Source organism: Micropterus dolomieu, linkage group LG07 (assembly GCF_021292245.1).
Source record: "Micropterus dolomieu isolate WLL.071019.BEF.003 ecotype Adirondacks linkage group LG07, ASM2129224v1, whole genome shotgun sequence".
Classification (NCBI taxonomy): domain Eukaryota; kingdom Metazoa; phylum Chordata; class Actinopteri; order Centrarchiformes; family Centrarchidae; genus Micropterus; species Micropterus dolomieu.
The window spans coordinates 31,213,442-31,239,335 of NC_060156.1; the positions used below are offsets into that span (position 1 = coordinate 31,213,442).

The window sequence follows — 25,894 nt, forward strand, 5'->3', positions numbered from 1 at the left end:
AAGTCAGTTCTTAGCAGTGTTCTTATGAGTAATTCTGAGAAGCCTAATAAATACAGGCCCAGATCTGACTCACATATGGGCAAAAAAATCAGACATGCATTGCATCGCGTTATGAAAAAAGTGGAGCCAGGTTCAACTTACTTAATGGAAAACCCAACATTGTTTTACCAGATCTCTGAGTCTGCACCTCAATTGAAATAATGAGGGGCTGTGTTTTTTAATGCACTGCTTATGTAAAAACATGGCCTTACGCAAAGCAAAGTTTCTCTACATGTCGTTCACAAATATTTGGCCACTATAGATTTTGTGTTTATTTGCCCCAAACAGACAATCTGGGTCAAACTGCCTAAATCATAATACACAGTTATTAAAGGGGTGTATTAAAGTGATGACCAAAAAAAAATAATAAGTAGGACCAGGTGTATGAAGACAGCAACGACAGGCTGCTGTTTAAGGTTTCCTCCTCAGCGAATATGCGAGAGCTCTCAACCTTGCTTCCTGACCCTCATTCTGTGCGAGGAGATAATTGCTTGTCAGAAATAAATAGAGAGATTAATGAATTCATTAGTGGTGGGGAGTTTAGCTCTTCAGAGCAGCACTTACTGCTATGACACATCACGCCTATTGTTTTACTAGCTAGTTAGCCTTGAACAATAACATTCACACTGCAATTGTCTCACATACTCATGTAAACCACAGAGAAGTTGTGTCCTTATCCTGGAATTTAGCAATAATGCAAAGAAAGGCTCTTTAAATCCGATTATTTATCTTAATTACTTTTGTCTAGAAGAGCTGTGTCTGTGGGAGCTGGTAGAGGACAGGACACATTAATCCACATTAGCAATGAACACTGTATCGCTTGCAAGCAATTTTGCAGTGACACTACAGTGTGTGTTCCAGCATTTTTGGCAGATATATACTATCTACACTTTGGGTTTAGACTTTTAATGCAACACAGACAACCAAGCTAATCTTATAAAATACATATCACACAGGTGTTGCTTGTAAGTTTACCTGAATTGTTGTTTCCATTTCAAAAATATATTCAACATTGATTCAGTTGTTTGACTTTTTATATTTTAGAGTTGTGATAATATAAATTGCTTACTTTGAATACTTTCACTTGTGAAAATATGAAGTTGCAGCCTGTAGATAGGTACTGTATGAATAATGGTAAAATGATCAACATATTTACTTCTCAGCATGTATTTCAGCATACATCAATGTGCTTTCCAGGTTCCATGTATGTGAATCCACTTTTTAAGCCCTTTAACACTTCATATTGGAGCTGCCATATTTGCCATATGAATCTAAACATGTCATACTTTTGTATTTTTTTTTAACAATGATAGAGGGGACTCCATTTATATACAAATGTTTATTTACTTATTAGGGCTATCCCCAACTAAGGATTGACATGGTCGAATCAGACAACACTGGTGAAGCTGGGGCTCCATCTCCTCAGTAGGTATTCCTCTGCCACTACACACATACACACATTACGCCCACACATGCGTACTGACGCCCCCTTTCTTAAGGGTTAAGGTGTCAGGTTTTCCAGGCAGAGAAGACCCAAACGCAGATCTGAGTAAGGACAGTTTATTCAAAAGAGAATGAGCTGGGGAAAATCCGAGCTTGCTGGTGGCGGACTGGGAGTGGGGAAGTGTCCAGGCTGCGGGTGGAACCGAAGGTATACAGGCTGGTGGTTTTATATATACACATATATATAAAAAATTAGTTACTAGTGCTTATTTTTTACTTTATTCTTTACTAGTAACTAAAAAATAGTTACTAGTGACTATTTCTGGACTTCTCAAACGTCATCTACAACCAAATCCAGTTGCTCTTGATTTAATTTTCTATAACCATAACCTGGATGACAAACCACTTAACATGCTGTTTTCTGAGTTTATTGTAGATTTATTAAATTAATAGCCTACATTATAATCATTAATAGTCACCTCTCTGTTCAATCTAAAGTCATAAAGATTACATTAGTCAGTGAGATCAATTAACCCTGGTATCATGGGGTTACTAAAAGGAATGTTTCGAAACATTGTGTTTTCAAGAGGAACACACTTTCCAATGTAAGGTTAGCCAAAAAATGTCAACAAGGTAGGTGATTGTAGCTATTACTGTCAGAGACACAGTCCTTTTTTAAACAGAAATAACTACATACACGTCAGTATGCTGTACAAATATTGTAAATAAATGCATTTATTGTATAAATTACTATAAATTACCATTTTGTCGTTTCTGTCGCTCATTTTCAATTACCAGCCTAGGATTTCCGGGAACTATCCCCGGTTTCCATGAACCACGTGACGATCAAGAATTTTGGACCTCCGCTGATGTGACTCTCCCTCTAAAGGGCTCTGGGATCTACATAATTCATGTGGGCCACATTTTCAGGTCGGCAAATCACAATCCTGATTAGTGTAATAATTTTCATGAGTTTTTTCAAAACGATTGGGGTTTTAATTTTTTTTCCAAAACTTTCCAGGCATGGAAAAATACTATTTCAAATTCCATGACTTTTCCAGGTTTTTCATGACCGTACAAACCCCGACTGTGCATAACTCACATCTTCCACCATCAGGCATGCAATTTATCTGTTCATGTTACCATCTGGAGGTATGAGACTCATCCTGTATCAAGTAAACAGAAATCAGATGCAGTCACCAAAAGGCCATGGTCTTTATTACACCAAAACAAACTGCACATGTTCAGAAAACAAAAGCATTAAAATGGTTTCTCCACATCATCTAACCTATATCATGGAATATTACAAAAACACTGTTTTAGAGTTTGTATTAAATACTGTAATTATACCCAACATTTTTCATTAGAAATTGTTATAAAAATGTCCCTTAAATGATCCAGTCATACCTCTTACAGATACAGAGCTCCTTGTTTTATTCCTTGTTTGCTTTATTGTTTTTATTTGTTTCGACCAGGAGGGTTCTCAATCCATCCACCCAACAAACACGTACTTCATACAGGGGACAATTTCAGATTTTAAACTAATTGTATCACTGCAAAACACTATGTATTCTTTGTGGCCAAGTTAAAAGGAATGTAACAGTATTTAAACAGTACAAACAGTTCCTATAGTGAAATATTCAACCAAGCTCAGAAAAAAGTGTGGTTGAAAATATGTCCAAAGAAAGGATGCTCAGGGTTTTTCCCCTCCTATAACACCACAAGTATCCTTTATAACCCTGTGAAAACATGCAAATTGTCTAACAAATGATAGTTAATTGTATTTATGTGTGAGCGACATCTGTAAATATAAGCGAAGACATATTTAGGATCATACATACGCTCTTTACATGCACTAAGAAATGATTTTATTCTACTTTAAGTTCTACTTACCTGTCTACTGTCATATGAGGTATTCAACACCTATGGTCCATAAAGGAGAACCATCAAGTTGGAGTCAAGTGCTGAGAAGACAGTATGCGGGGAAATTTGACATTCCTGCTGTTTTTGGGGAAAGCAAAAATTGCTTTTCTTAACCAGGAAAGTGAAAAGGCTGTAGTTACATATTTGGACAATTGTTGCTCCCTGAAATTAAGGTATTTAAAAACAAAAAGTGTTCTACAATAAGGGAATTCACAAAGAAAATGTGCTTAAAACCTAAGCCAGTGTCCATGTATGGATTAAACTAATTCCCTAAGCCGGTGTAAATTCATTACCATTCACTTCCAACCTAAACCCTTAGAGTTTTGCGCTATCAATAAGACAGCACTCTTCCTTCATTCTTTGGATCTGATGATACTGTAAATATCAGTGACACACAGGCTACAGGTGAACACTGAACACCCGGTGTCCTCACAGCCAGGGCAGAGAAGCGTACAATACACATCATTCTTTATCAAGAAAATGTAAATGCAGGTATAAGCTAATTATATACAATAAAAGGTCTGGTATATAGATGCATAATCTTCCTAGATATAAGTTAACCAGGCTGTGTTCCCCACTGATACGTGAAGGATGTGAAAGAACCAGGAGATAAGGAGACTTTAAAACTGATCCCCGTGTGATTGTGTTTGGCACAATGGAGCCAAAGCTTTCAAACATTAGAGCTGATCTGAAGAATGATAGATGCTTTGACACTAATCCCTTTCTAGGTAAGTAGAATTAAACTGCACCAAACAAAACAACACAACAAACTCCGTTCTCATTGTTCACCTCAGCTCAGGTTTGTAGCCTGGCAGCCCCGAGCTCTGTATTGCCAGACGAGCGCCAATCAAAAATACTGTCTTGTCCAGCGTAAAGCAACAGGCAACCAATCAGGAGCTGAGGATTCATTTGACATGCCTGACTGGCTCATCCAGGGCCAGCCAGTCCTGGTCTGTGCTGCATGTAGATGTTCTATAATAATTTGCCTCTGGCTTCAGGTTGGTGCAAATTCAATGTCATTTTAAGCAGAGGCCTGATGAATCCAAGAGGTCCCTCAGTCCTGATGGGTCTTTTCCTGAATGAATTTATATTCATACTGAGGGGAAAACAAGTGCAAAAATTAGACAGGACGGCTAAATAGTTTCAGTCCCCCTTAACAAAACAAGCATTACTGTAATACTAATTCAATAGTGTTGGCAAAGCAGATTCAAGTGATTCCAAATGCTTACCAAGGCTAGCTGCCGTCCTATGTTACCCATAGTTATCACCCCCGCAAAGAAGATGCAAGGTAACCAGGAGCGAATATACAGGAAATCTGGAGAAGTATACCTGTGCAGAGAAGAAGCAATGACAGCAACAAGGAAATAAACAATGCATACTAACACTTCACTTTCAGCTAGGTTTTGCTCTGACAATCTTGTTTTGATTGACTGTTTAATGAAAGGTTAATTACACCAAATATATATCTGGGACACATGTAAGGTTTCCAATTCCAAGAGAAATTCACAAATACACTGATCATTTCTAACAGAAATGTGGCTCTGTCTTCAGAAACACCCTACAGCAATTTCAGTCCAACTAAAATCCTAGTTAGTAATTTAAGATTCCCAAAGTGTATTTAAAATATATCTGTTTTTTTTAAAAGTCATATACATATGTATATAGAAGTCATTGCCGCCTTCCTTGCTTGTCCGACTATGCTCCATATGTCCCCCGATATGCAAACTAGGTGTGAGGGAACTTACTGAAAGACGCCGTTGTAAACCAGGAGTTGGGTGGCCAGCGTTGCCAACAGAGCGATGCTGACTCCCAGGCCAAAGCCGCTGCGGGATCTGTCAAATGTCCACCACAGACCAATGGAGAGCGCTGCCAGAGTCAGAGACAGCTGGACATTGTTAGCGAAGTCTACTTTCTGACAGAGGAAGGTCAAGAAAAGAAAGGGAGTAATATGAAATTCGCATCGCATCGATAGAATCATAGAATTTCACTTGTATTGGCATCGACTACTAAATTTCTGGTATGGTGACATCCGTATTTACATATCTGTGTTTCAGTGCAACAGTGCTGTGGAGATATACTATATGTACATATCTTTTACCTAGTTAGACAGCAAATCATAGCAAATAAAACAGTTCCACTAATTCAATATTGGTGTACACAACATTCACAGGGGAAATATTGTAACCTCTCAAAGTCTTAGAGTGCTTGTTTTTCCCACCAACAGAAAATGAACAAAAACAGATGCATAAAACCCCAAAGCTTTAAGGATACAGCACTGGCGTGGTTGATGCCCACAAACACAGCCACGCAGCGCATCACACTGGACCATTCTCGCTTGAACTTGTGTGGCTCACCCAGACGACTGTCGATGCAGGGGTACAACAACCCGATCATTGCTACATGGGGAAAAGGGAGACAGAATGAGCACCGAGCAGAAAAATAAGAGGCAATCAGTTTTTAGCACTGCAGTGGTATTGTTTTTCTGACAACAGGCATTCAGATAGCATCTACTATATGCTATTCTGATGTCACACTCACAGGCACTGCCTTCACAGACTGCACAACTCATTTGTGTGAATGAATGAATACAGTATGACGAATCTGAATAAATGTGCTCTTGACTCTTGACAGAATGCCTCACACCGCACCAGATTCTAATGTACTTCAACAGGAAGTGAAAATTCTTTTATTTCCTAGCTTAACAGCAAGTCAAAACGGTCATTTCAGAAAATATGAATAAAATGATTTGCATTACAGCTCACATCCTGGTTACTTCTAAAACTAATTATTTTTTGCACTGTCAACGAAACGCAACAGCACTTATCTGGGGGACGAAGCACGGTATTAGCAACAAGCAACAAGTGGAAGCAGCAGGCTCCTGCAGGAGGTGTGGGATCTCTGGAGAGGAAGAGACCCGCGGGCTGTTGTGCTTTGTGCTGAGCCACTTGGGAGCAGGCAGCACTGAGCTGCATTTCCATCCACAGCTTCACACCCAGGGAACAACATTTCAATTACACTGGCTGGTCTTGACTGTGGGCATGTGTTGTACATATGTAAGGCTGTGTGTATGTGTGTCAGGGCAGACCGGAATGCTTCGAAGCTTCTGCAGTTGCCAATTACTATGATGTTTTTTTGATATTCTGATTGTGAGAGTTGTTGTATGTACAGTATCAAAAAGTGAGTACACCCTTCACATTTATTACAGCGTAGTGAGTGTACAGCTTGTATAACAAATTGTAGTATAATTGTAGTATAGACGGAAGATGGTGCAGAATGTCAGGGGACAGACAGGGGAGCTGTTTGTAAACTTTGACCCAGAGATTCTGACCCAGATCATGGAGGCCAACTGCATGACAAGGATGAGTTTGGAGATCCCACCCTTTGCTGCTCTGGTGCAGCAGAAACAGGATACCCTCATAAAGAACTACAACAGTAAAGTTAATGTAGTGTGTTGAAGTTTTTCCATCGTCTTTGTTTGTGCCATTTGTTTTACTTCTGGTGGCGTCTCTGCTTGTTAATAACACTTGTTTATGAGCGCCAGGCACTTCGATATCTGATTCTTTTGGGAGGCTTTCACATGTTGAGGGTGGACATGGTGCAGATCCTCCACTCTTCCTGGTTATGGTACCAGAGGAGCTCCGCCGCCGGGTGAGATCTCGCAGGAGACGTTGGTGTGCTCGCAGTACACGTTCTGGCAAGCATGTGAAGTTAAATGTATGGCTGAGAAGGACAAACATGGACCCAATTGTTGGTACTTGCTATAATCATCTGGATTTGGGGCATCGGCAGCGGTCTATTCAACCCGTTTACCCGGCGAGTCCGGAGTCCAATCAGCTATTGCAGTCCTGTTGGACTTGGTCCAGATGGCTCTTGTGAATGTCCAGTCATTGTCTAATAAGACATTTGTTCTTAGTGATGTTTTAAATTCCTATGCTCTAGATTTTATGTTCATAACCGAGACGTGGATGCGTGAGGGTGATGTATCGCCCCTTTATCCCCCTGACATCAGGGTTTTCAGAACTCCAAGACTTTCTGGAAGAGGATGTGGGATTGCTTCACTTTTTATATAATTTAAACCTTCTGTGGTTTTGAATGCTGCGATCTATCGTCCACCTAAGTACAATGATAACTTTATTTCTGAGTTTGCAGTATGAGATGATTTTAAAATCCATATTTGTTGTGATGATAAGCTATTAGTTAGTAGAAGACTTTTTAAATGTCACTGAGTCTTTTAGTTTTACACGTGTGTCCGAACCTACATGTCAGCGTGCACATACATTAGATTTAGTTTTAATCTATGGTTTGTCTGTGTCAGTTAATATCAGTGCTTTACCAATTTCAGATATTATTTGACATTTCTATCCCTAATTCATGGGGAAAATGGTGCAGAAGACAAGGTTATTTCGTTATATTAGCACTAGTGCTTTCAATGACCTTAACTTGAAACTACCAGATGTGATGGATCCAGTTTTTAGCCAAGCCTGGTGGACTGTCTCACAGACAAATTTAATGATGCACTCCGGGATTTGTTGGAGTGGGTGTCTCCAGCTAAGACACGGAAATGCCCTCCAAAAAAATCATACACCTTGGCTAAATGAGGAGTTTCTGACTCTCAGAAAGAGTTGCAGAAAAGCTGAACATCAGTGGAGCCATACTAAGCTTAAAGTTATTATCAGGCATGGCTCGACACTTTAACCATCCATCAGTCTAGGATGGCTACTGCAAAGGCAGCCTCTTATTCTAACATGATTATGAATAATAAGCATTAGCCTAGACTTTTATTTGACACTAGATAGACTTACACAGTCAGCAGCCAGTAATTAGTACAGACTCATCAGCACATGATTTCACGAGAGAGTTGAGGACATCCAAACTAGGATACTCCAGTCAGATCTTGGGGTATTAGACTGCGCTATCACAGGACCATTTTCTACAGGACAGGGCCACACTGAGTTTGAGACGATTTCTTTGGCTGATTTAACTAAAATTGTTGTGACTGCAAGAGGTACCACTTGCTCTCTGGATCCCTTACCTGCCTGGGTTGTTTAAGAACTATGGCAAACATTCATATTGTATGTTTTAGCGATTTAAAACCTTTTGCTCTCCACAGGAGCTTTTTTTGACTTGCTTCAAATCTGCGGTAGTTAAACCATTATTGAAGAAACCAAATCTGGATTTAAACTTGTTGGCAAATTACAGTGTTGGGCAAGCTACTTGGAAAATGTAGTGAGCTAAGCTACTAGCTACTCTACATTAATAAATGAAGCTTCACTACAAAGAAGCTACCCCCCCAGTGAAACGTAGCAAGCTAAGCTACAGCAACGTGGCATAAATAGCGCAGTTACAAGCTACTTTAAATTTTTCAGAGTTCAGGGTTAGCTTATACACACACACACAGTAAAGATTAGTTTATATTTAACTAACTTCATTCCACAGTAGCAGAGAAGACAGACTAAAAACCTGCTCCAAACTGTGTGTGCAGAGAGCGCTAAATCAGACACACCTAAAATCATGAAACACACGGATTAGGGGGGTTCATTGGTTGTTGTTGTTTATGTTCATTTCATGTTACTTGTGTTTGATTGGCGTAGATTTGTAAGGGGGTGGGCGTCAGGGGCCAGGGGACCGAAGTCGGGAGGGAAAGAGGGGAGAGTGTAGCTGCTTTCATACGGAGATCAACATGGAAAGAATATCCACAAATATGCTGCATTCACTAATTCATACTGAGAAAAAGTTTGCAGCATTATCCAGCAACCATGTGTGCTTTCACACAGCAGTCTGGCTTTACAGGAACCAGCAGCATGTAAAAAGACTTTTTCGTGTAACACAACACCGGCATGTTGGCTGTGGCTTTTCACACAGAGATCGTTCTGTCTCTCTGTCTCGTCTCTGTCACCAACTTTCCCGGCTTAGAGTGCAGCGCAGCAAGCCGATGATTAAGAGTGAGCAGTGAAGAGATTTAAGTTGAATAATTCATAAGCATCTTGTAAGTTTAGAAAATTATTTACCATTATGTCTTAAGTACATTTAATAGCAATAACATAATTTTGCTTCAAATTTCACTATACAAATTTTCCTCTTTGAGTATGTATTTGACATAATACCTTATTATCTTGATTAAAAGTACAGAAACAAATTTATATGTGACACAAAAGGCAAATTATTATTTTGGCTGGTAAAACAAAACAAAACACTTGGCCGGTGGATTTTTTCCATCTACCAGCCACCTTGGCAGGTGAGCCAAAAAGTTCATTTTCACTCCATCACTGACGCTCAGGAGATGGGTACCAATGATTTTCTGAGCAGCTGCAGAGCCCTCCGGTCCTGGGCCGTGCACATCCCATGCCAGTTAGTGATGTCTTCAGTCAGGATGCTTTCAATTGCTCCTCTGTAAAAGCTAACAAGAACTCCACCAGCGTGGAGATGTCTACAACAGCCCTATTGAATTGGCAGCCCGAAGCAACCTCCATATGGCCCAGCACATAATCTCTATCACTCTAAAGAGTGAGCTATGTCGTTTCCTTTTCATCTTTGTTGAGTTTCACATGCGCTGTACCAACCAATGCACCGCCAATCAAGGCTCAACATAATTGTCCGACCTGCAGCTTCTCCGCTCCTGTGTCTCTGCAGAGCGCCTCCACTCCACACACACACACACACACACACACACACGGAGCAAAGTCAGCCAGCTGATCAGCGGACATTGACGACAACTACGCTGGTTAGTGTATGTACGTGGTGCAAGACTTCGCGAGTAAAAAGCCAATTCTTTCCCAACACACCTGTTTAATAAGCATAAACACACAAAATGCAATGTTTTAATCTGCTCACTCCCTCATCCACTGCAGCTGTGCTAGTTCAGATAATAGCTTATTGTTACAAACAAGCTAAAGTGAAAGCTCTCTGTCTTTAGTAACTGTTCAGCTTAGTTTGCCACATACATTAAAAAAATGGCACATTATAAACTCAGCTGGTGGAGACAGACCAGTCCTCCTCTCTACCAGCAGCAGCAGAGGGAGGAGGACTGGAGGGACTGAACTGTTCATTCTTTCCAAACTTCAATCAGCATGTTGACGTCAGGAATAGGATTTATTTTACTGACAAGTTAGATTGGTTTCTAGTGAGATATTAGTGACTTTGCTGTTGTAAATCCTGTTGCTGCTCTAGAAACAACATTTAGTTAATAAAAAATTATATATATATTCAATTATTTAGTAATAAATAGGGGGGATAAGAGCATTACCAAAGAACTGAACCAATTAGGATTACCAATACACGTGTGTCAATAAAATCCTAATGATCCCATCTCATGAGAAAATGTCTGGCCCATCTCTGTGTCCTTTTAAAATCCGGCCCAATCAAATCTGAACAGCCTGGTCTACAGTAATCATAGTAAAATATCTTCCTTGCGACGAAATGTACATTAAACTGAATTCAGCATTGTAGACAATATTTTGTCCTTGTAATCCATGTTTCCACTGCATGGATAGCCTTTGGATCCCCCTCCTTAAAGGGTAAATTATTATCATAACAATTTAATAATGCATTGCATTTAAACAGCACTTTTCATACACAAAAAGCGATAACAGTAGCCTACTGGTCCTACCAGGCTGAACATGCAGTCTGCCAAAATATGTATCCCCATCCATAATGCACAGGTGATGGTCTACTATCAAGTATTTAATATTGGGTATACTTCACATCAGGACTAATAACAGGGGTGAATATGGAGAAGTTTGTTGTTTCCTAGCAAAAGTTATAGTGGGATACAAAATACGAACTGGGATCCAGAGAATGTCTAGTACACTAGAGCTTCTATTGTTCATTAAGCCTTACAAAGAAGTGCTGCATCAAAAAATTTACTGTAACTTTAGCTAAAGTTAACAGGAATGTTGTTTTTGTATAATGTAATTTAATAAAACTATCACTAAGTTACTGAAAAGATCCTGTTACTGAAACAAATAACTGTAAGTTACTGAAACATACTAAAACATTACGGTCCTGTTTAAGATTGCAGATGTGCTTTAACTTTACAATCATAAACAATGCATCGCTAATGGCGATGTTTACAACTGGACAATGTGTTCCTGCCGAGGGCACAAGATTAGACAACACCGGACGTGTTTATACTTTCTAAAGAAAAAAAAAAACAGTTCTCCTGTCTATGCGTGAGGTGGCCCCACACTCCCTTAAAAAAAAAAGAAAAAAAAAATCAGTTTTGTGAGTTGTTGAGTTAGGGGAAACTATATCAACGTTGTGAAATGCTGTCTACTATGAAACTGTTATTATTGATCCCCTCTTGTAAATTTGGCAAATGTAATGCATGGCATTATCCCTTTCTTTGTATATTAAAATAGTGTCAGTTTGTCCCGTGCTTACACGAGTGTAAGATGCTCCATCACCAGACAGCCAATCAGCAGCTCAGATGAGTGCTGCACAGCGCTGCACAGACACTTATTTCTTACTGTATATACCCGTTTAGTCCATGAAAGAACTTGATTTCAGCGGAACTTTCTGTTGCTTCAGCAGAAACATTAATTAAAAGATGTATTAATTTTATCGTCTTGATTGTTAATTAGCACATGCCTTAAACAACCTAAAGTTTAAATTAAAAACTGATAGCTAAATGAGAGGCATTGTGTAATTTTGCAATTTGTAATCCGAATGTAATCCGTAATCAGAGGCTGTGGGAAACACTGTACTGTGCATTTACAGATGTTTCTGGTGGTGTCTCTTAAAGTTATTAAGCCTTTTCTTCCATGCTGGCATTTCACTGGCATGCTGCAACGTAACAACTCCGCCTCGGTGATCTCAAGTAGCCATGATCAGACAATATGAAAATAGAGGAAATTTTTGTCTGAATATAAATCCCCAACACAACATGTCTCAGCAACATTGCTCTTGTGTCCATGAGTATGCGATGCACATTAGAGTAGGTTAAACTTTCAGTTTTTCCTCATAGTTTTATGTGAGCTTTAGATTAATGTTTTGGTGTTGATGGTGGTGGTGGTCGTGGACAGAGGGTTTGGGGGTCCTCCCCCAAGAACATTTTTTAGGTTTTCCAATGAAAAAATATGTAATATTACATCATATTGGGCCATTATTTTCACCATATCTCTGAACAAATAGTTGGAAAAGCTAGAGCAGATAATAAATAACCAACACTCAAAGATCAGTCTACTGGGAAGGAACTACAACCTTTAGATTTGGGGAAAGTAATTTGGTTGGTTTTGATGCACTCTACAGTGATTTTTTTTATTTATGGCATAGCATGTTTTGGCCATCACCCCCTAAGCCTTAACGGCAGGAAAACCCTGTTAATATGACCTCAGAATCATTATAGATACGACTGGTCGTGTTTACCTTTTGGGTCTTCATTTAACAGCCTTTTTATTTTTAAATCCAAAGAGAAACGTTTCCTCATTAGCTTAAAAGGACTAGTTTGCATCACATTTGCTTTACTAACCTCAGCTCCTCCATGGTCAGCACCATCCGTTCTTTTCCTAACAGCCACTTTTTCAGACTGAAAACTGAAAAATAATTTAAGATACCCGTCTGTAGGCTACACGACAGAGCTGTAGGCTAAGCCAGTTTATTCCCAAACTAACTGATTTTCTCAACATTGGACAAGTAGATAAAATAAAGCTACCGGTTACTTTCGATAAATTGAGCTAATGTTCAGTTACATAGCAGCCAGAAGACGTAGCCTGCTGAATAAGCGTTCTGCTCTGCTGTGCAGTCTGAAGGGGAGGAGAGATGTTAGCTAGCGCTAACAGGTTTCACTTTTCCAGCAGGTGGGGAAACAGACTACACTTCTCTTGGTCTTGATAAGCTAACACACTGTAACCGACACAGTACATTTACTGCCAGATTAATTTCGTAGCCTCTGTGTAACCCCGTAGCCTACGCCGTCACCTACGCCGTCGATTTGACACAGAAGTATAAATTGCACTTTACGCTGCTCTTATAACAGCACCATAGACTGTATGTAGGTACCATATCCGTGCTGCCTGCCATATCCCTATCTGCACATGCGTAAAAGTGGACCTGTCTGTCAGAGAAGGTTAACGCAAATGTGCTTGTTCATAATTATTCCTGTGTTGTTGTCTGTTCTCATCTCAGGGCATCAAATACTTACGCTTATGAGTTATTTGATGCAAAAGTTACCCTTTGCCGTCCATATGAGACGCCTCCAGGTGCGTCTGAATGAGACACAATGTCTAGACCGGTAGCCAGCTAGGTAGCTAGCGCCATTTTGGCTCGGACCAGGATCGCTAGTTAGCTAGCTAGCTACGTTAGTATAAAATGCGTTGACGTCACCCGTTGGTTTCTTAAGAGCCGTTTTGAAAAGAAGGATCCAGCCGCAGCCTTCAGACAAACGTGTTGGAAGTTGAACTTCGATATATGGTTTGTCCCAGAAGCCACCGCGCACAAAACGTGATGACATTTATCTCGGCTGCTAGGCCCATGCAAAGCCGTTAAATATATAAAAAAGAGCGGTTAAAAAAAGAGGCGTCAACTGTCAATGTAGTAATCAGTGTACATTATGTTAATATTTACTATAATTATATATTAATATAGTATATTAATACTATAATTCCTGGAAATATTTATTTATAATAGCCTAATGATAATAAAACTCAATTCATACCACTGTTGTTGTTGTTGTTGTATATTTTAAGTTTCACAAACCAAGAATATTCTGTAACGTTACATAACGAGCCAGATCATCAGATGTCCCACCTGGTGCCCAGAGAACTGCAGAGACCTGGGAGTCCTCATTGTGCTGATGGGGTGGACAGACATGGAAAGGCCTTCTCTCCTGTTTACTTTAAGTTTTAAATATTGTCCATATTTGTATCATACATCCATTTAAAAAAAGATATGGTTTATGGTTCACATTGTAATAAATTCTATATATTAGCACTCACTGTCTTTACTACTTACTGAAAAGCTAATCGTATACCACAGATAAAACATGAAACATTAAAACTGAACTCTTGCTAAAGAACATCAAGTCAAAAAGTATAAATACTCCCACATTTCTTTTACATGTTGAAAAGTAATTATGCAGTGTATTTCTGTGTGCAGGAGTATTTTTACTTTCTACCTTATACTTTAAGATAAATAAGTAGTCTGTAGCGTTTCTAGATACGCTGGTTGGTTGTCTAAACAGCGTAACGTGTTATCATGTGCAGTGGACGAATAGACTCTGCCGACACATGACGCCGCACACAGCAGCAGAACAATGTGGAGCTTCAGTTTACACACTGTTCGCAAGTAAGAGAGACAAACCAAAGCTAAAAATACGACCACACTTCAGAGTGACTGAAAAATCTTCGCAGCGCTGTCTTCCGCCGTGTTGTCATTGACCCAAACAAACCCACATTGCATTCTGCGCATGCGCCCCTGCTTCTGGGAGACGCTGGACAGTGTTTGCGGTGAGATTATAACAGCGCGGTTAACCGGACCCGGTTATCATGGTAAATACAATGTGTACGGTAATATTAACAGTCGGGAATTTTACCATGGTTTACCGTTAAACCGGTAATCATTTCATCCCTAGGTTTCACTTTAAGTTAGCTCTTGCTAGCGCGCTGTGTTTGATATGACAGCGTGTGTGGCTGTGTAGAGGAGCCGCTAAGCCTAGCCCGCACAGAAACACCGACAGAGAGGACAGAAGCAGCTCCGGTAAGACCAAGAACTACGTTGCGCGACTTAAGTTCAAATAAATTAAACTTTTGAGGCGACGAGCTACAAGCAAATTCCCTGTGTTTCTGTGTGTGAAAAGGCCTCGCACTTCCGTGGGTTTTTTGGGGGGGGAGGGGGTATAGCCTAATTATATATATTTTTCGTGCACCACCACTAAACAATGGTAGGGGGAAACACTGCACAGAATGTTTGGCAGAGAAACAGAGAGACGTTCTCTGGTTTTACATTAGAAGACACAGGATATTTTACAGCACGGACGTGTTGGTTCCGATGTCATTCAGTACCACGGTGGTCTCGATCGGCTCTGTCATTAACAACAAGCCTCTTCCACATGGCTCTCTGCCTGCTGTGAAAATGGAAAAGCGGGTGGAAAAATCCAAAATAGGACTTTAGAAGAAAGTCAATAGAGCAGACAGGTACAGGGAGAGACACAGAGAGAGAGACACCTAAATGTAGATGTGTGTGTCTGAAAGGAAAAGCAAGGGCTGTTTCTCAATACCGAGTTCGCCAAGTTCGGACTTCTGTACTTTAAAACTCGGGCTTGGCAAGTTTGGCTCCCAGGAACGGGAGCACGCAGTCAGTCATTCAGCAATTGGAACAACAGTGCACTTGGTGACGGCCAATCCCGTTAGCGGGCGGGACCTCACATCTCTGAAAACGTAGCAATTTTCAAATCAGCTCTGTCTTGAGAAATCAGCCACATATTGTTTAAACTACTATATTTGACACAAGAACAGCAGGATTATAAATTACAATTGAGAGTTTTCTCGTCCGACATTTCCGCTTTTTGGCGGCAAAATGCATTCTGGGATATCTGGCGATCCGAAGTCCACACAAGTCACCACCGATGCAGGCTCGTTAAAAGGGGCGGAGCGAGAACACATCCGGGTATTTGACTCTACTTAGGCTAGAGACGGACTTTTGAACTGCAACAGTACTTTGGCTGCGACTGATGACGTTTCACAAGAACACAAGTACAGACAAGAACGCATAGAAACAGCTAAGGTGAGCAGATTACAGCAGTTTGTGAGGAAAGACTAAAATAAGGTGGCTAATTAATTACAATTAAAATGAGTTAAGAAATAGCCTACTAGAAATAATCTAAAGGCGACTGGCTGAGGAGGAAGAGCGGGTTGCCCGTTAATCGGAAGGTCGGCGGTGGCTGTTCCACCAGTGTATGAATGTGTGTGAATGGTGATTGCAGATGTAGTGTACAGCGCCTTGAGTGGTTGGAAAGACTAGAAAGGCGCTATACAAATACAGAGCATTTAGATTTACAAGTATTCTTTCAAATAAAATACACAAATATAACCCCATCTCCCCCACAGTTACACCCTGTGGGAAACACTGAGCCATGTTATACTGCAGTTTATTTTCAGTTGGATTTAATTTGTACAAACAGCAGCTGCCTGACCTGGAGCAATTTTTATTATGAACAAATATACATCTGAATGGACCCCAGGAAGAATAACCAATGCATATGCTTAGGGCTGAAGAACTGGGATTTTTCTGCCAGATATTGCGATTCGATTTGCGATGATAATTTTTTAAAAGTTCTATATTCACTGCCAGTCTATTTTTGACGGAAGCCGCGACAACCAGCACAGAGCAGATGAACCAGTCAGGAAGTCAGACACAGAACAGCAGAGAGAATCCGGTCAATTATCAAAATAAAACACCCTGTGCAGATTCCTGGTCGTAAATCAACAATAAACACAGTTCAAACAGACAAAAAAGAAACCGTTTAACTACGTAGCCTACTTAACCATAGCAGAAGCACAAAAAGCAAATGAACAAATAAAAAAAATAAAAAAATCTGAACAAGTCAGCAAAATCAGGCAGGCAAAACACTCTTATTCTGAAATGCTCCATGTGGGATGCGTAGCCTGCACAGAGTGGAACAAAACGGGCTCACTGAGAGCTGTTATCTGTAGTTGAAGCACATAAAATGACAAATTAACAAAAAGTCTACAATATAGGTCAGGCTAAACGCTCTGCTGCAGAAACTCTTCAGCGTGAGTTGATGCCGAACAAAACCGCAGCACAGCCGCCTGCCTGTGTTGGTTTACCTGATACCGTTATCAGACATGTTTTCCTCTAGTTTTGTTTGTTGTTGTAAAATGTACATGCCCTGTGCCGGCTCTGATTGGTGAGTAGGACCATAGGAAAAGCATGACGCTTGTGATTGGCGAGCAGGTTTGTCACACTAGAATGACAACAGAATGTTACTGTATGACTGTTTAAAACGGGTCAGATGCGCTGCATGATTAATCTACATTTTAACTGCCGTCTTCATGAATAGCTAATCGCACTCTCACTCCCCATTTTTACTTCCTTCTCTCCTTTTCTTTTATCTTTCCTGTCATGTAAGTACAAAGTGGAAATTAAAGCACAGGACTTTTTTCACTCATTATACGCAGTGTGTTTACATACCTGAGGCTGTGCCACAGCAGGGCGGCACCCACCAGGCTGAGGAGAAGATACTGCTGATGACATCAGGGGGAAAGAGGGTGACGTTTCTCTGCACCTGAAGTAAGTTCAGCACCAGGGCCAGGAAGACGCCCACAGAAAACAGCATGGCCCCTCTGATCACCATGTTGGTTGTCCTACAATGCAGAACAAAAGGAGTTATGAGACTTGGAAAATGCTTTCAGTGTTATAGTTTTATAATGCAAACTGACAACATAAAAGTCATATCTCTGCCCTTGCATGTTGTTGTTCTTCAGGTGAGCTTATGTGGAGAAGATGCAGAGCTAACCTGTTGGTGATGACTGAGATATAAGGGCCCCTGGAAGGCTGTGGCATTTGCCCGGTCCCCAACCACTGTTGTTGGGCACTGGTCACTGCGCTGCTGCTCATGGCTGTCTGTGTTAGGGACATTTGTAAGCCTAGGTCCAGAAAATATAGAATGGTGTGCGATGTCTATATCCGCCAGTGAGTTCAATGTCCTCCCCTGACATCCCAGACCAAGCTAAAGAACAAGAACAGGTAAGGAATCAAGAAAGACTCGAATCTCCACCCTAAAGCACAACTTACATTTTCTCTGATTTTAGTCAATATCCACAAGCATACACATACATGTATAACCGTAACCAAAGTGAACTTCTTTGCGTGCTTAAACATGTTCAATGCCATCGGAGAAATAACGTGGAATTTCTAATGCTGACTAATGCTGTGCATTGTGCACACTGCTCGACTGTATTAATTGTAACATCGCTTTTAAGTGGTAAATATAGTGGTATTAAATAATGATACCGGTGCTACCAACCTGCACCACAGTTTGTACCTCACTAAATTAGTGATGAAGCAGCGTTAGATAACTAACTGCACTCAGCTGGTTTCTGTCGAACTTCACTCACCTTTCGCCCCAGTCTGTCTCTCGTGCAGTGATAATATGAGAGGCACACACTAGGTACTGTTCACCCCATGTGACTCTGTATGGTCATCTGAGGTCAAACGATAACAAGTGTTACTGTGTAACCTTTACTTTTTAATAATAATCTAACGACAATTAACTGGCTAGCTTGACTGATGAACTTAGCCTAACTTACCCGCTAATCATAAAGCAGCGTCAACAGCACTTGTTTCTATTTCGTTCCTTGCTACTTTGGACACGTTTCAAAGAAGCAATAAAACACCTTAATTAAATTGTACAACTGAACAAGTAACTCTAGTTGTGATGGCAGCGGATATGCTAAGTTTGCTTGGCGTTAACGTTATCTGCTACCCTGATGTGATAGCTAAATAGCTAACTTAGCTGAACTGCATTTGTCATAAACAGCTACCTGTCGTACTAGCACACTGGCTGAGGTACAGGATAAAGTTTACCTTGTGATGACAGAGGCGTTCAGCGAATACAACCATACATTGCACATGGCATTTAAAACAATACACTGTGTAACAGTAGATTGCAAAACACGGAAATATTAATTAGCCTTCCCTACTGAGACTACTTCCGGTTGTCTAAGCTGAACGAACACCCAATCAGCTTCTAAAGCCGTGACGTAAACGCGTATAAACAAAACTGACGTATAAAATCTGCAGACGACACAGCTCATATCAGGCTGTAAAAACTTGTCAACATGGTCCTCTTTCTTTATGTACTATACACTACCCCTGGCAAAGTTTTATTTTTGATTATTTGTGTTTTGTATATTGTTATGTATGCCTTTCTATATCCCATGTAAACTGTATTCCTCTGTTGCAATAAAGATTTAATAAAAAAAAATAAAATTTAAAAAATCATATATTTCGTATGTTTCATATAGGTAAATGTTCCAATGTCATTAATTTAAACTGGAAGTTAGGTGAGAAATAGTAGAAATATTATGTTTACATTAGTATTTTGGAGAGCACCATATCTTTTTTTCTAACCCTTAGAAAATATGCAATTTGTTACTTTTAATAACATTTGTAAAATTAATAAAACTCCCCAAAAGGCTCATGTGTCGTTTCAGCTTTCAACCACAAAAAAATAAACAGCTGTATGCTGTAGTCAGTCCTAACACACACAACACTGTTTTTTCACAACATGTTTGATTTGCTTTTGTTGTCTAATAGGCTTATGGAGATGCAGAGGTGAGAAAGTCACAGTGTAGCGAGGATCGCTCATAATCCTCAGAGCCATTTACACTCCATTTTCTATTCAGCTGAAGCCTGCTGCTCATGTTAGGGTTTTAGGGATTACATGTGGCTTCACAATAGTTTAAACATAAATGGAACATCTATAGTTAATTTACAGGGAATACAATCAAAAAGTTAAATGAAAAATTTGCAATGTAAAATTTGGGGACACTTCATTTCTTTGGTAAATAGTCTTACAACTACTTTAGTGACCACTTTAGATTACATCACATTCACCCATATTCATACACTGAGCTAAGTGCTCGAATGGAAACTTACATTCACACACATTCATACACTGATGGAACACCCATCAGGGGCAATTTGGGGTTCAGTATCTTACCCAAGGACATTTCGACATACAGCCTGGGTGCGCCGGGGATTGAACCACTGATCTTTCGATTACTTCCTGAGGCATGGCTGCGCCTTCAGTGGACTTCAGTATTTCTAAACATCTGGCTATGGCCTTGGTATGTGTGTTAAATTTCATAACTTTTCAAATTTCATACAAACTGTTATGCATTTGCCACAGAAAGTTACTATGAAAGGGTTAGGGAAAAATAAAATTAGGATGTACTGACAAAAAAGATAAGCCAAAAAGCATTTTATGTCTAAAAAAGAGAGGATCCATTTCAAGGATCATAATTTGGTGCTGCAGTAGGTACCTTGGGCAGCAGGACGGTGTATGTGAGACTGAATCAGAATAAACTACAGTGTGTGGTTCATGGTGATGAGAGAACATGTAAACCCAGCGTAACTGTGTGTGGCTCACAACAATGGAGCTCTACGGCTCAGAGGAAGGAAACACGTCAGCTTTGGAAATACACACACGGTACTTGTTGGGATACATTATTGCTGGTTTGAGTCTTTTCTTAACAATAATAAAAATACAGTATGCATAGTACTCTATGCTATTGAGTGCTTGAAAGTATTTTGTATCTTGTATTGTCCTCATGTATCTTTATCTTTAATGGTGGTGTTACGTGCCCTCTTTCTCCCAGTGTTGTTTTTTGTGAAGCACTTTGTACTTTTGTTTGATGAGTGCTATAATTACTATTTTATTATTATTATTATTATTATTATAAATCTGCAGATGTTTTTGTTGTCACATCTTAAAAAGCTATTTTCATTTGGTACAAACACTGTGACTACAAACCTTCAGGGCCATGGAGAATTCTCACTACCCTTAGATTCAGGCAGCTCCATGATTAATTTATACTTTTACAATGTATTTTTATCCAATAATATGACTTGGCATGTTCTACACACTGTACTACTCACAGTCCCATGGGAGACTCACTTAACCCCAATAATTAGAGTGATAAAGGAAGCCTGGTAGGTAAGAGAAGGGCATGGTGGCTTTCAATTAGTTGTCAAGGGCTACTTGGAGGCCCCTTGACACAGCCAGAGAACAGCCAGGGATTCAATTCATCATCATGCCTGTGCCAAACACTAAGGGCCTTTTCATTATCAGACCAATGAGTCCCACTGTCGGCTCCTTCAGTATAAACGTGAGTGATGGCTTGCACGGGGTGGGTTGTAGGTGTGGAGGGTGATGGAGGGGTGGGGCTGGACCCTCATCGTAAATGTCATCCCCATTGGACCGTTGCAGGTCTCAGCTCCAAAATAATAGGCCCTGTGACCTCTCTGTTGTCTATAATTAACCTCTAACCCATTCCCTCCCTGCCTCATCCGCCAGTCCCTAGATAGTCGTGATGTGGGAGATGCTGTTTGCCAACCCTCTCAAACCTCAGCTGCCGATTCTCTCTCACTACAGGCAGAGGAATACACTGGGAAACGGTGCGGTTGCAACAAAAGAAAATAGCTGCTGCTCGTGTGTTCCAATGAATGTGTAATATGTTTGGGATGACCTAAGCACTCTGCATTATGAGGAATAAAATGTAATATTTGACAGATTAGAGTCAAGGCCATAAATATGTACAAAATTTAATTCCTTTGCTTTTTGTCAGTGGAAATATGTCAAATTTCAAATCAAGACTTATTTCCTATTCCTTCATATATTTTCGTCAGCAGAAAGGATGCTATTTCAACTGTGCACATTTCAAAACCCTACACCCACAGGGCACAGATCCCTTTTTCAATGAGTGTTTAACATTCCCTCTCTGTCTGTGTGCTTGACATGCTGTGAATCTGCATTAACTGCAGCTGTGCCACGTCTCCAGCAGCAGAGGAATAGCCAGTCAACCTTGGCCTAAATGTTGGAGAACACAGGTACTCCCCCTGTGCAGGCTTTCTGACATTTACCACAACAATGAAACATCCAACAAGCAAATTATGGCAACGGTAGGTGTTGGCTAAATATCCCCAAATCACAATAGAAAGTCCAATGATCTCTTATGGCTGGAGCTGACACCTGTACAAAATGACATTTTGAGAACACATTGAAAGAGAAGAATTACACAAGGAGGAAATGAGACATAGAATGAGAGAGCCTTTCTCTGTCTTCAGCAGCAGTCAGGGGGAAAGGCATCTCTCATTTTCAGGAAGTAGAAACAGAGTAGTCATTTGTGGTGCATTATTGTCTGTGCAATTTCTTGGGACTATGAGGAGGAAATGCAAATGCCCTGTTGCTGGCAGCACCACGAAAGCTATGCCAGCATGTGTGTGGCATATTGAATGATAATGACAAAGCGGGCTATATCCCCTGTGAGCAAGCCTGCGGAACAATGATTACAGATTGGCCAGTGTGTCCCTTTGCATCACAAGGGACTCTGATTCTAATGCTAATCAGAGCTGCTGTCCATTGAAATATATCTGTTCTTGCAAGGCAGGAGAAAATAAGATAGAATATCCCAGTTAGGCTGTAAATGTATAATGAAGCCTAGTTTATTTTGATATTTTAGCCCACAGGAATTTACACAGTGGGCTTTTTGCAGGCTTGACCTATTGCTCCACCTGCTGGCCTCAGGCTGGTACTAGAGAGATACATGCTTGTTTTTGTTATAGGGCACTTTAAAGCAATTATCCCCTGCCAGGTGTAAAATGTTGGTGTACGAGCTTGACTGTATTCTGTGGTATCCAACTTGTTATTTGAGGTGGCGAGTCGCTTCATCTCCCTCTGTTAGTTGGATCATACATTATTCTAATCCACTCTCAATACACATGACACATGCAGAGGGATTCAGAATCAGAATCAGAAATACTGTAGTGATCCCCGAGGGGAAATTCTTTATTCATCCCTGGTTCAGACAAGCTGAACCAGGGATGAGGGGAGAGCAGGTTCAGCTGTCCTGGTTCAGCCTGTATCAGTCACGTCATCTCCCCTACCTTTACTCTTTGAATTTGCTTTATTTTCATTCAGGAGGAGCGAAACAAGAAGAAGAGCAGAGGCAAAGTGATGCTCAGCTGCACTCAAGGTAGGTTAATGAAAGGGAGGAGAGTCTGAGCTCAGGCTGGCTCCGATTGGCTGGCTGGCAACGTGCTGCTTCTTCGCAGCACAACCTGTCACTGTTAATCAGGGGCCATCTCTTAACAGCCAGCCAGGGCTATCGGAGAGGTGAGCCCATTGCTATTCAGGACGAAACAGATGATAAATCATTTGTACATAATTAGTGCTCAGCAAGGTTACAACTGACACGTATTTTCATCTTAATTAGGAGGGAAATTTGTTCCATTAATTTAATTTGGTGCGCATGAGCGGCCCTGCACCTAACTAAGTTAATCTTACACCTGTCAGGGTGGGAATGGAGTTGGGCCTTGGGTTACAGAGGGAAATGAGAAAAAGTCTTCTATCACATCGTTTCATGCAGAGACCTCCAATACAATTGGACTGCAGTGAATAACAATGGCAAATAAAACTGCAGCTGTGTAAGAGAAAGTCACTGTTAGGGTATTTACCTCCACTCCACTGTTCTTCAATAAGCCTGGAATTACTTTGCATGATGAGAAATACAGTAAGATAACCCATGTCTTCTGTCACATCTCATTAACATACTGCAAAAATCTATCAGGGGACAGAAGGTAAGCCAGTATTGCATCTTTAGTGATTTGCAGCCAACCAATAAGGTTGGCATAAATGCTCCTTCATCCTAGAACAAATATTTAAGCGGATCTCGCAAATGGGCATTATGGAGAAAAACATGTTCCATCACAGGGATTGTATGCCATTCATACCCCCAGCTTTCTGATTTACAGCCACAGCAGCCTTCAAATATTTGAATGAAAATCACTGTCTGATCTCGTTGCAGTCCAGTGAGCAGGACTAAGTCCAAGGACTAGGTCTCTTTTCATTGTTGAAAGCTGTATGAAGCTGTAGTAATTGCCCCAAAGAGGTTGTTCGATCGAGAGAAAGGTGGAGAATGACTGATTTAGTAACTATAAGCATTCTAATGGAATTCTCTGCTGCCTCTAGGGCACTCAAGCTGACAACCATTACCTGAACTGATGCATAGTCCATTACGGGACGCCCCACTTTAATAGAGTGTCTATCATGTGGAATACAGAGATGTCAGGTGCCAAAGCATGCACTCTCACCCATGTGTGAAGGTTTAACCCAACTGAAATGGCTTTTCTTTTAGACACTGCTGCATGGCTTTACAAATGTATTGAAAATCAACAGAGAAAGAGAGGGGAAGAAAGTCAAGCACAAACTTGTAAAATGATGTTGTTGGATGCTGTACAGCTCATAACGGTGACCCTCTCCCTCTCCCGGGCACGCAGCAGAAACCTCCACCCTCACCAGGCCTGCTGGTCACAGGGCCATGGGACTTCATTCATCATTCAAATAGGTTTCAATGTAGATTTTTAACATGATGTAAAAAATGTCTCAGATACCAGGATGTTAGAGGTAATTGTTAGTTTTGATTGACAGTTGGAAAATATTACATGTAAAGTGACTCAAAAATGCAGTGGTTGGCCAACAAAGTAGAAAATTATGCTGATATTTCCCCATCCAGATTTTCCAAACAGGATACATTATTAGATCATTTATTTTCTATAAAATAATAATTTATTAATTATATTCTTAGTTGACTAATTGTTTAATCTATAAAATGAATTCCTAATCACATAATAACAAACAGCAGAAAACCGTGCAGTTGGGAAACTGAAACCAGGGAATGTTTCTTGAAAAATGACTCATTTGACAATAAATTTTCTTTTGATTGATGAATTGACTTATCATTTCAGATCTATGAATTATTATTAATACAGATAGGCTGGGTATTCTTTGAAATGTTAGTGCCAATACCTTAGCTTTAGTACCAGCACGTTTTAATACCAGCACTTTTTAAATACCTCACTTTGAAGAATTTAAACATGGCTGTGGATGAAGCCTGTTTTCATTTAACAAAAGCAGCGACAGTTCTTAAATGTTAAATTAGTCTGGAAACAGCTGCACAAGATCTTGTCTAAATAAAGTTACATTTTGATTATGCCTAACTTTGACACTACTATTTAGAATCAGCCCTAACTTTGCATTTTTCTGTTTCAATTAACCAAGGTTGTCTAACCTTGTGCTCCAACTGTATTAACCTTTCATTTCCCCTAATGAGAATTCCAAGTAGAATTCAACTTTTTTCCTTTTTTCATGTATTGGTAACCATACTTGAGCGCTGAATTTTACTGAACTTGACAGATTTATTATCTTTTACTATGTGATCTTGGTTAAACTTTACAATAGTCTGTCTGCCTGAACAGTGCTTGCTGGCATTACATTAATGAATACATAAATTACTAGATGGTGTATGGTAAGTGCAAGTACAAAACATGTATTTAATATTTCTATTTTCTGCTCCACTACATATCAAGAGGGAAATATGGTACCTATTTCTCTGTTCCATATGTCTATAGTTACTGGTTAGTTCTATTCTATTAGAAACCTATAATGAACATATAAATACAATAGATATTTATACAGTACATTGAACTATCCATTACCAATAGTCCAAATTAGCCGTCTCCCTACAGCAACATCAAAATTCTGCTTTAACATAAATACATTAGTAATAACAACAAAGAACATGTTTTCAGTAGTTTTTGGTACTTTGGGGATATGTTGCTATTAATACTTACATGCTTTTATTTAAGTAACAATGTGAATGCAGAGCCTTTAATATTTATATGATCCACTAAGGACTTCCACAGGGTTTGTGGGTTGAAAATTTCACCTGTTCTAAACCTTAGAACTACATAA

At 40.0% G+C, this 25,894-nt stretch overlaps 1 protein-coding gene across 3 annotated transcripts; it reads right to left on the reverse strand.

Annotated features, from left to right (window-relative positions):
- Nucleotides 1-2,673: 2,673 nt before the first annotated feature.
- On the reverse strand, nt 2,674-19,088 carry insig2 (insulin induced gene 2). 3 transcript variants are annotated; one of them, XM_046054569.1, is made up of 8 exons: nt 18,946-19,015; nt 18,477-18,563; nt 17,876-18,088; nt 17,551-17,723; nt 5,677-5,801; nt 5,151-5,317; nt 4,635-4,734; nt 2,674-4,501 (listed from the first exon to the last, which is right to left on the reverse strand). In XM_046054569.1, the coding sequence occupies exons 3-8, from the start codon at nt 17,995-17,997 to the stop codon at nt 4,460-4,462; spliced, it is 729 nt and encodes a 242-aa protein (XP_045910525.1). In that variant the 5' UTR covers nt 17,998-18,088; nt 18,477-18,563; nt 18,946-19,015; the 3' UTR covers nt 2,674-4,459. The 3 variants fall into 3 exon arrangements, with proteins under 3 accessions (XP_045910525.1, XP_045910526.1, XP_045910527.1); XM_046054570.1 differs by lacking the exon at nt 18,477-18,563 and having other exon boundaries at nt 18,946-19,085; XM_046054571.1 differs by lacking the exons at nt 17,876-18,088; nt 18,477-18,563 and having other exon boundaries at nt 18,946-19,088.
- Nucleotides 19,089-25,894: the final 6,806 nt, after the last annotated feature.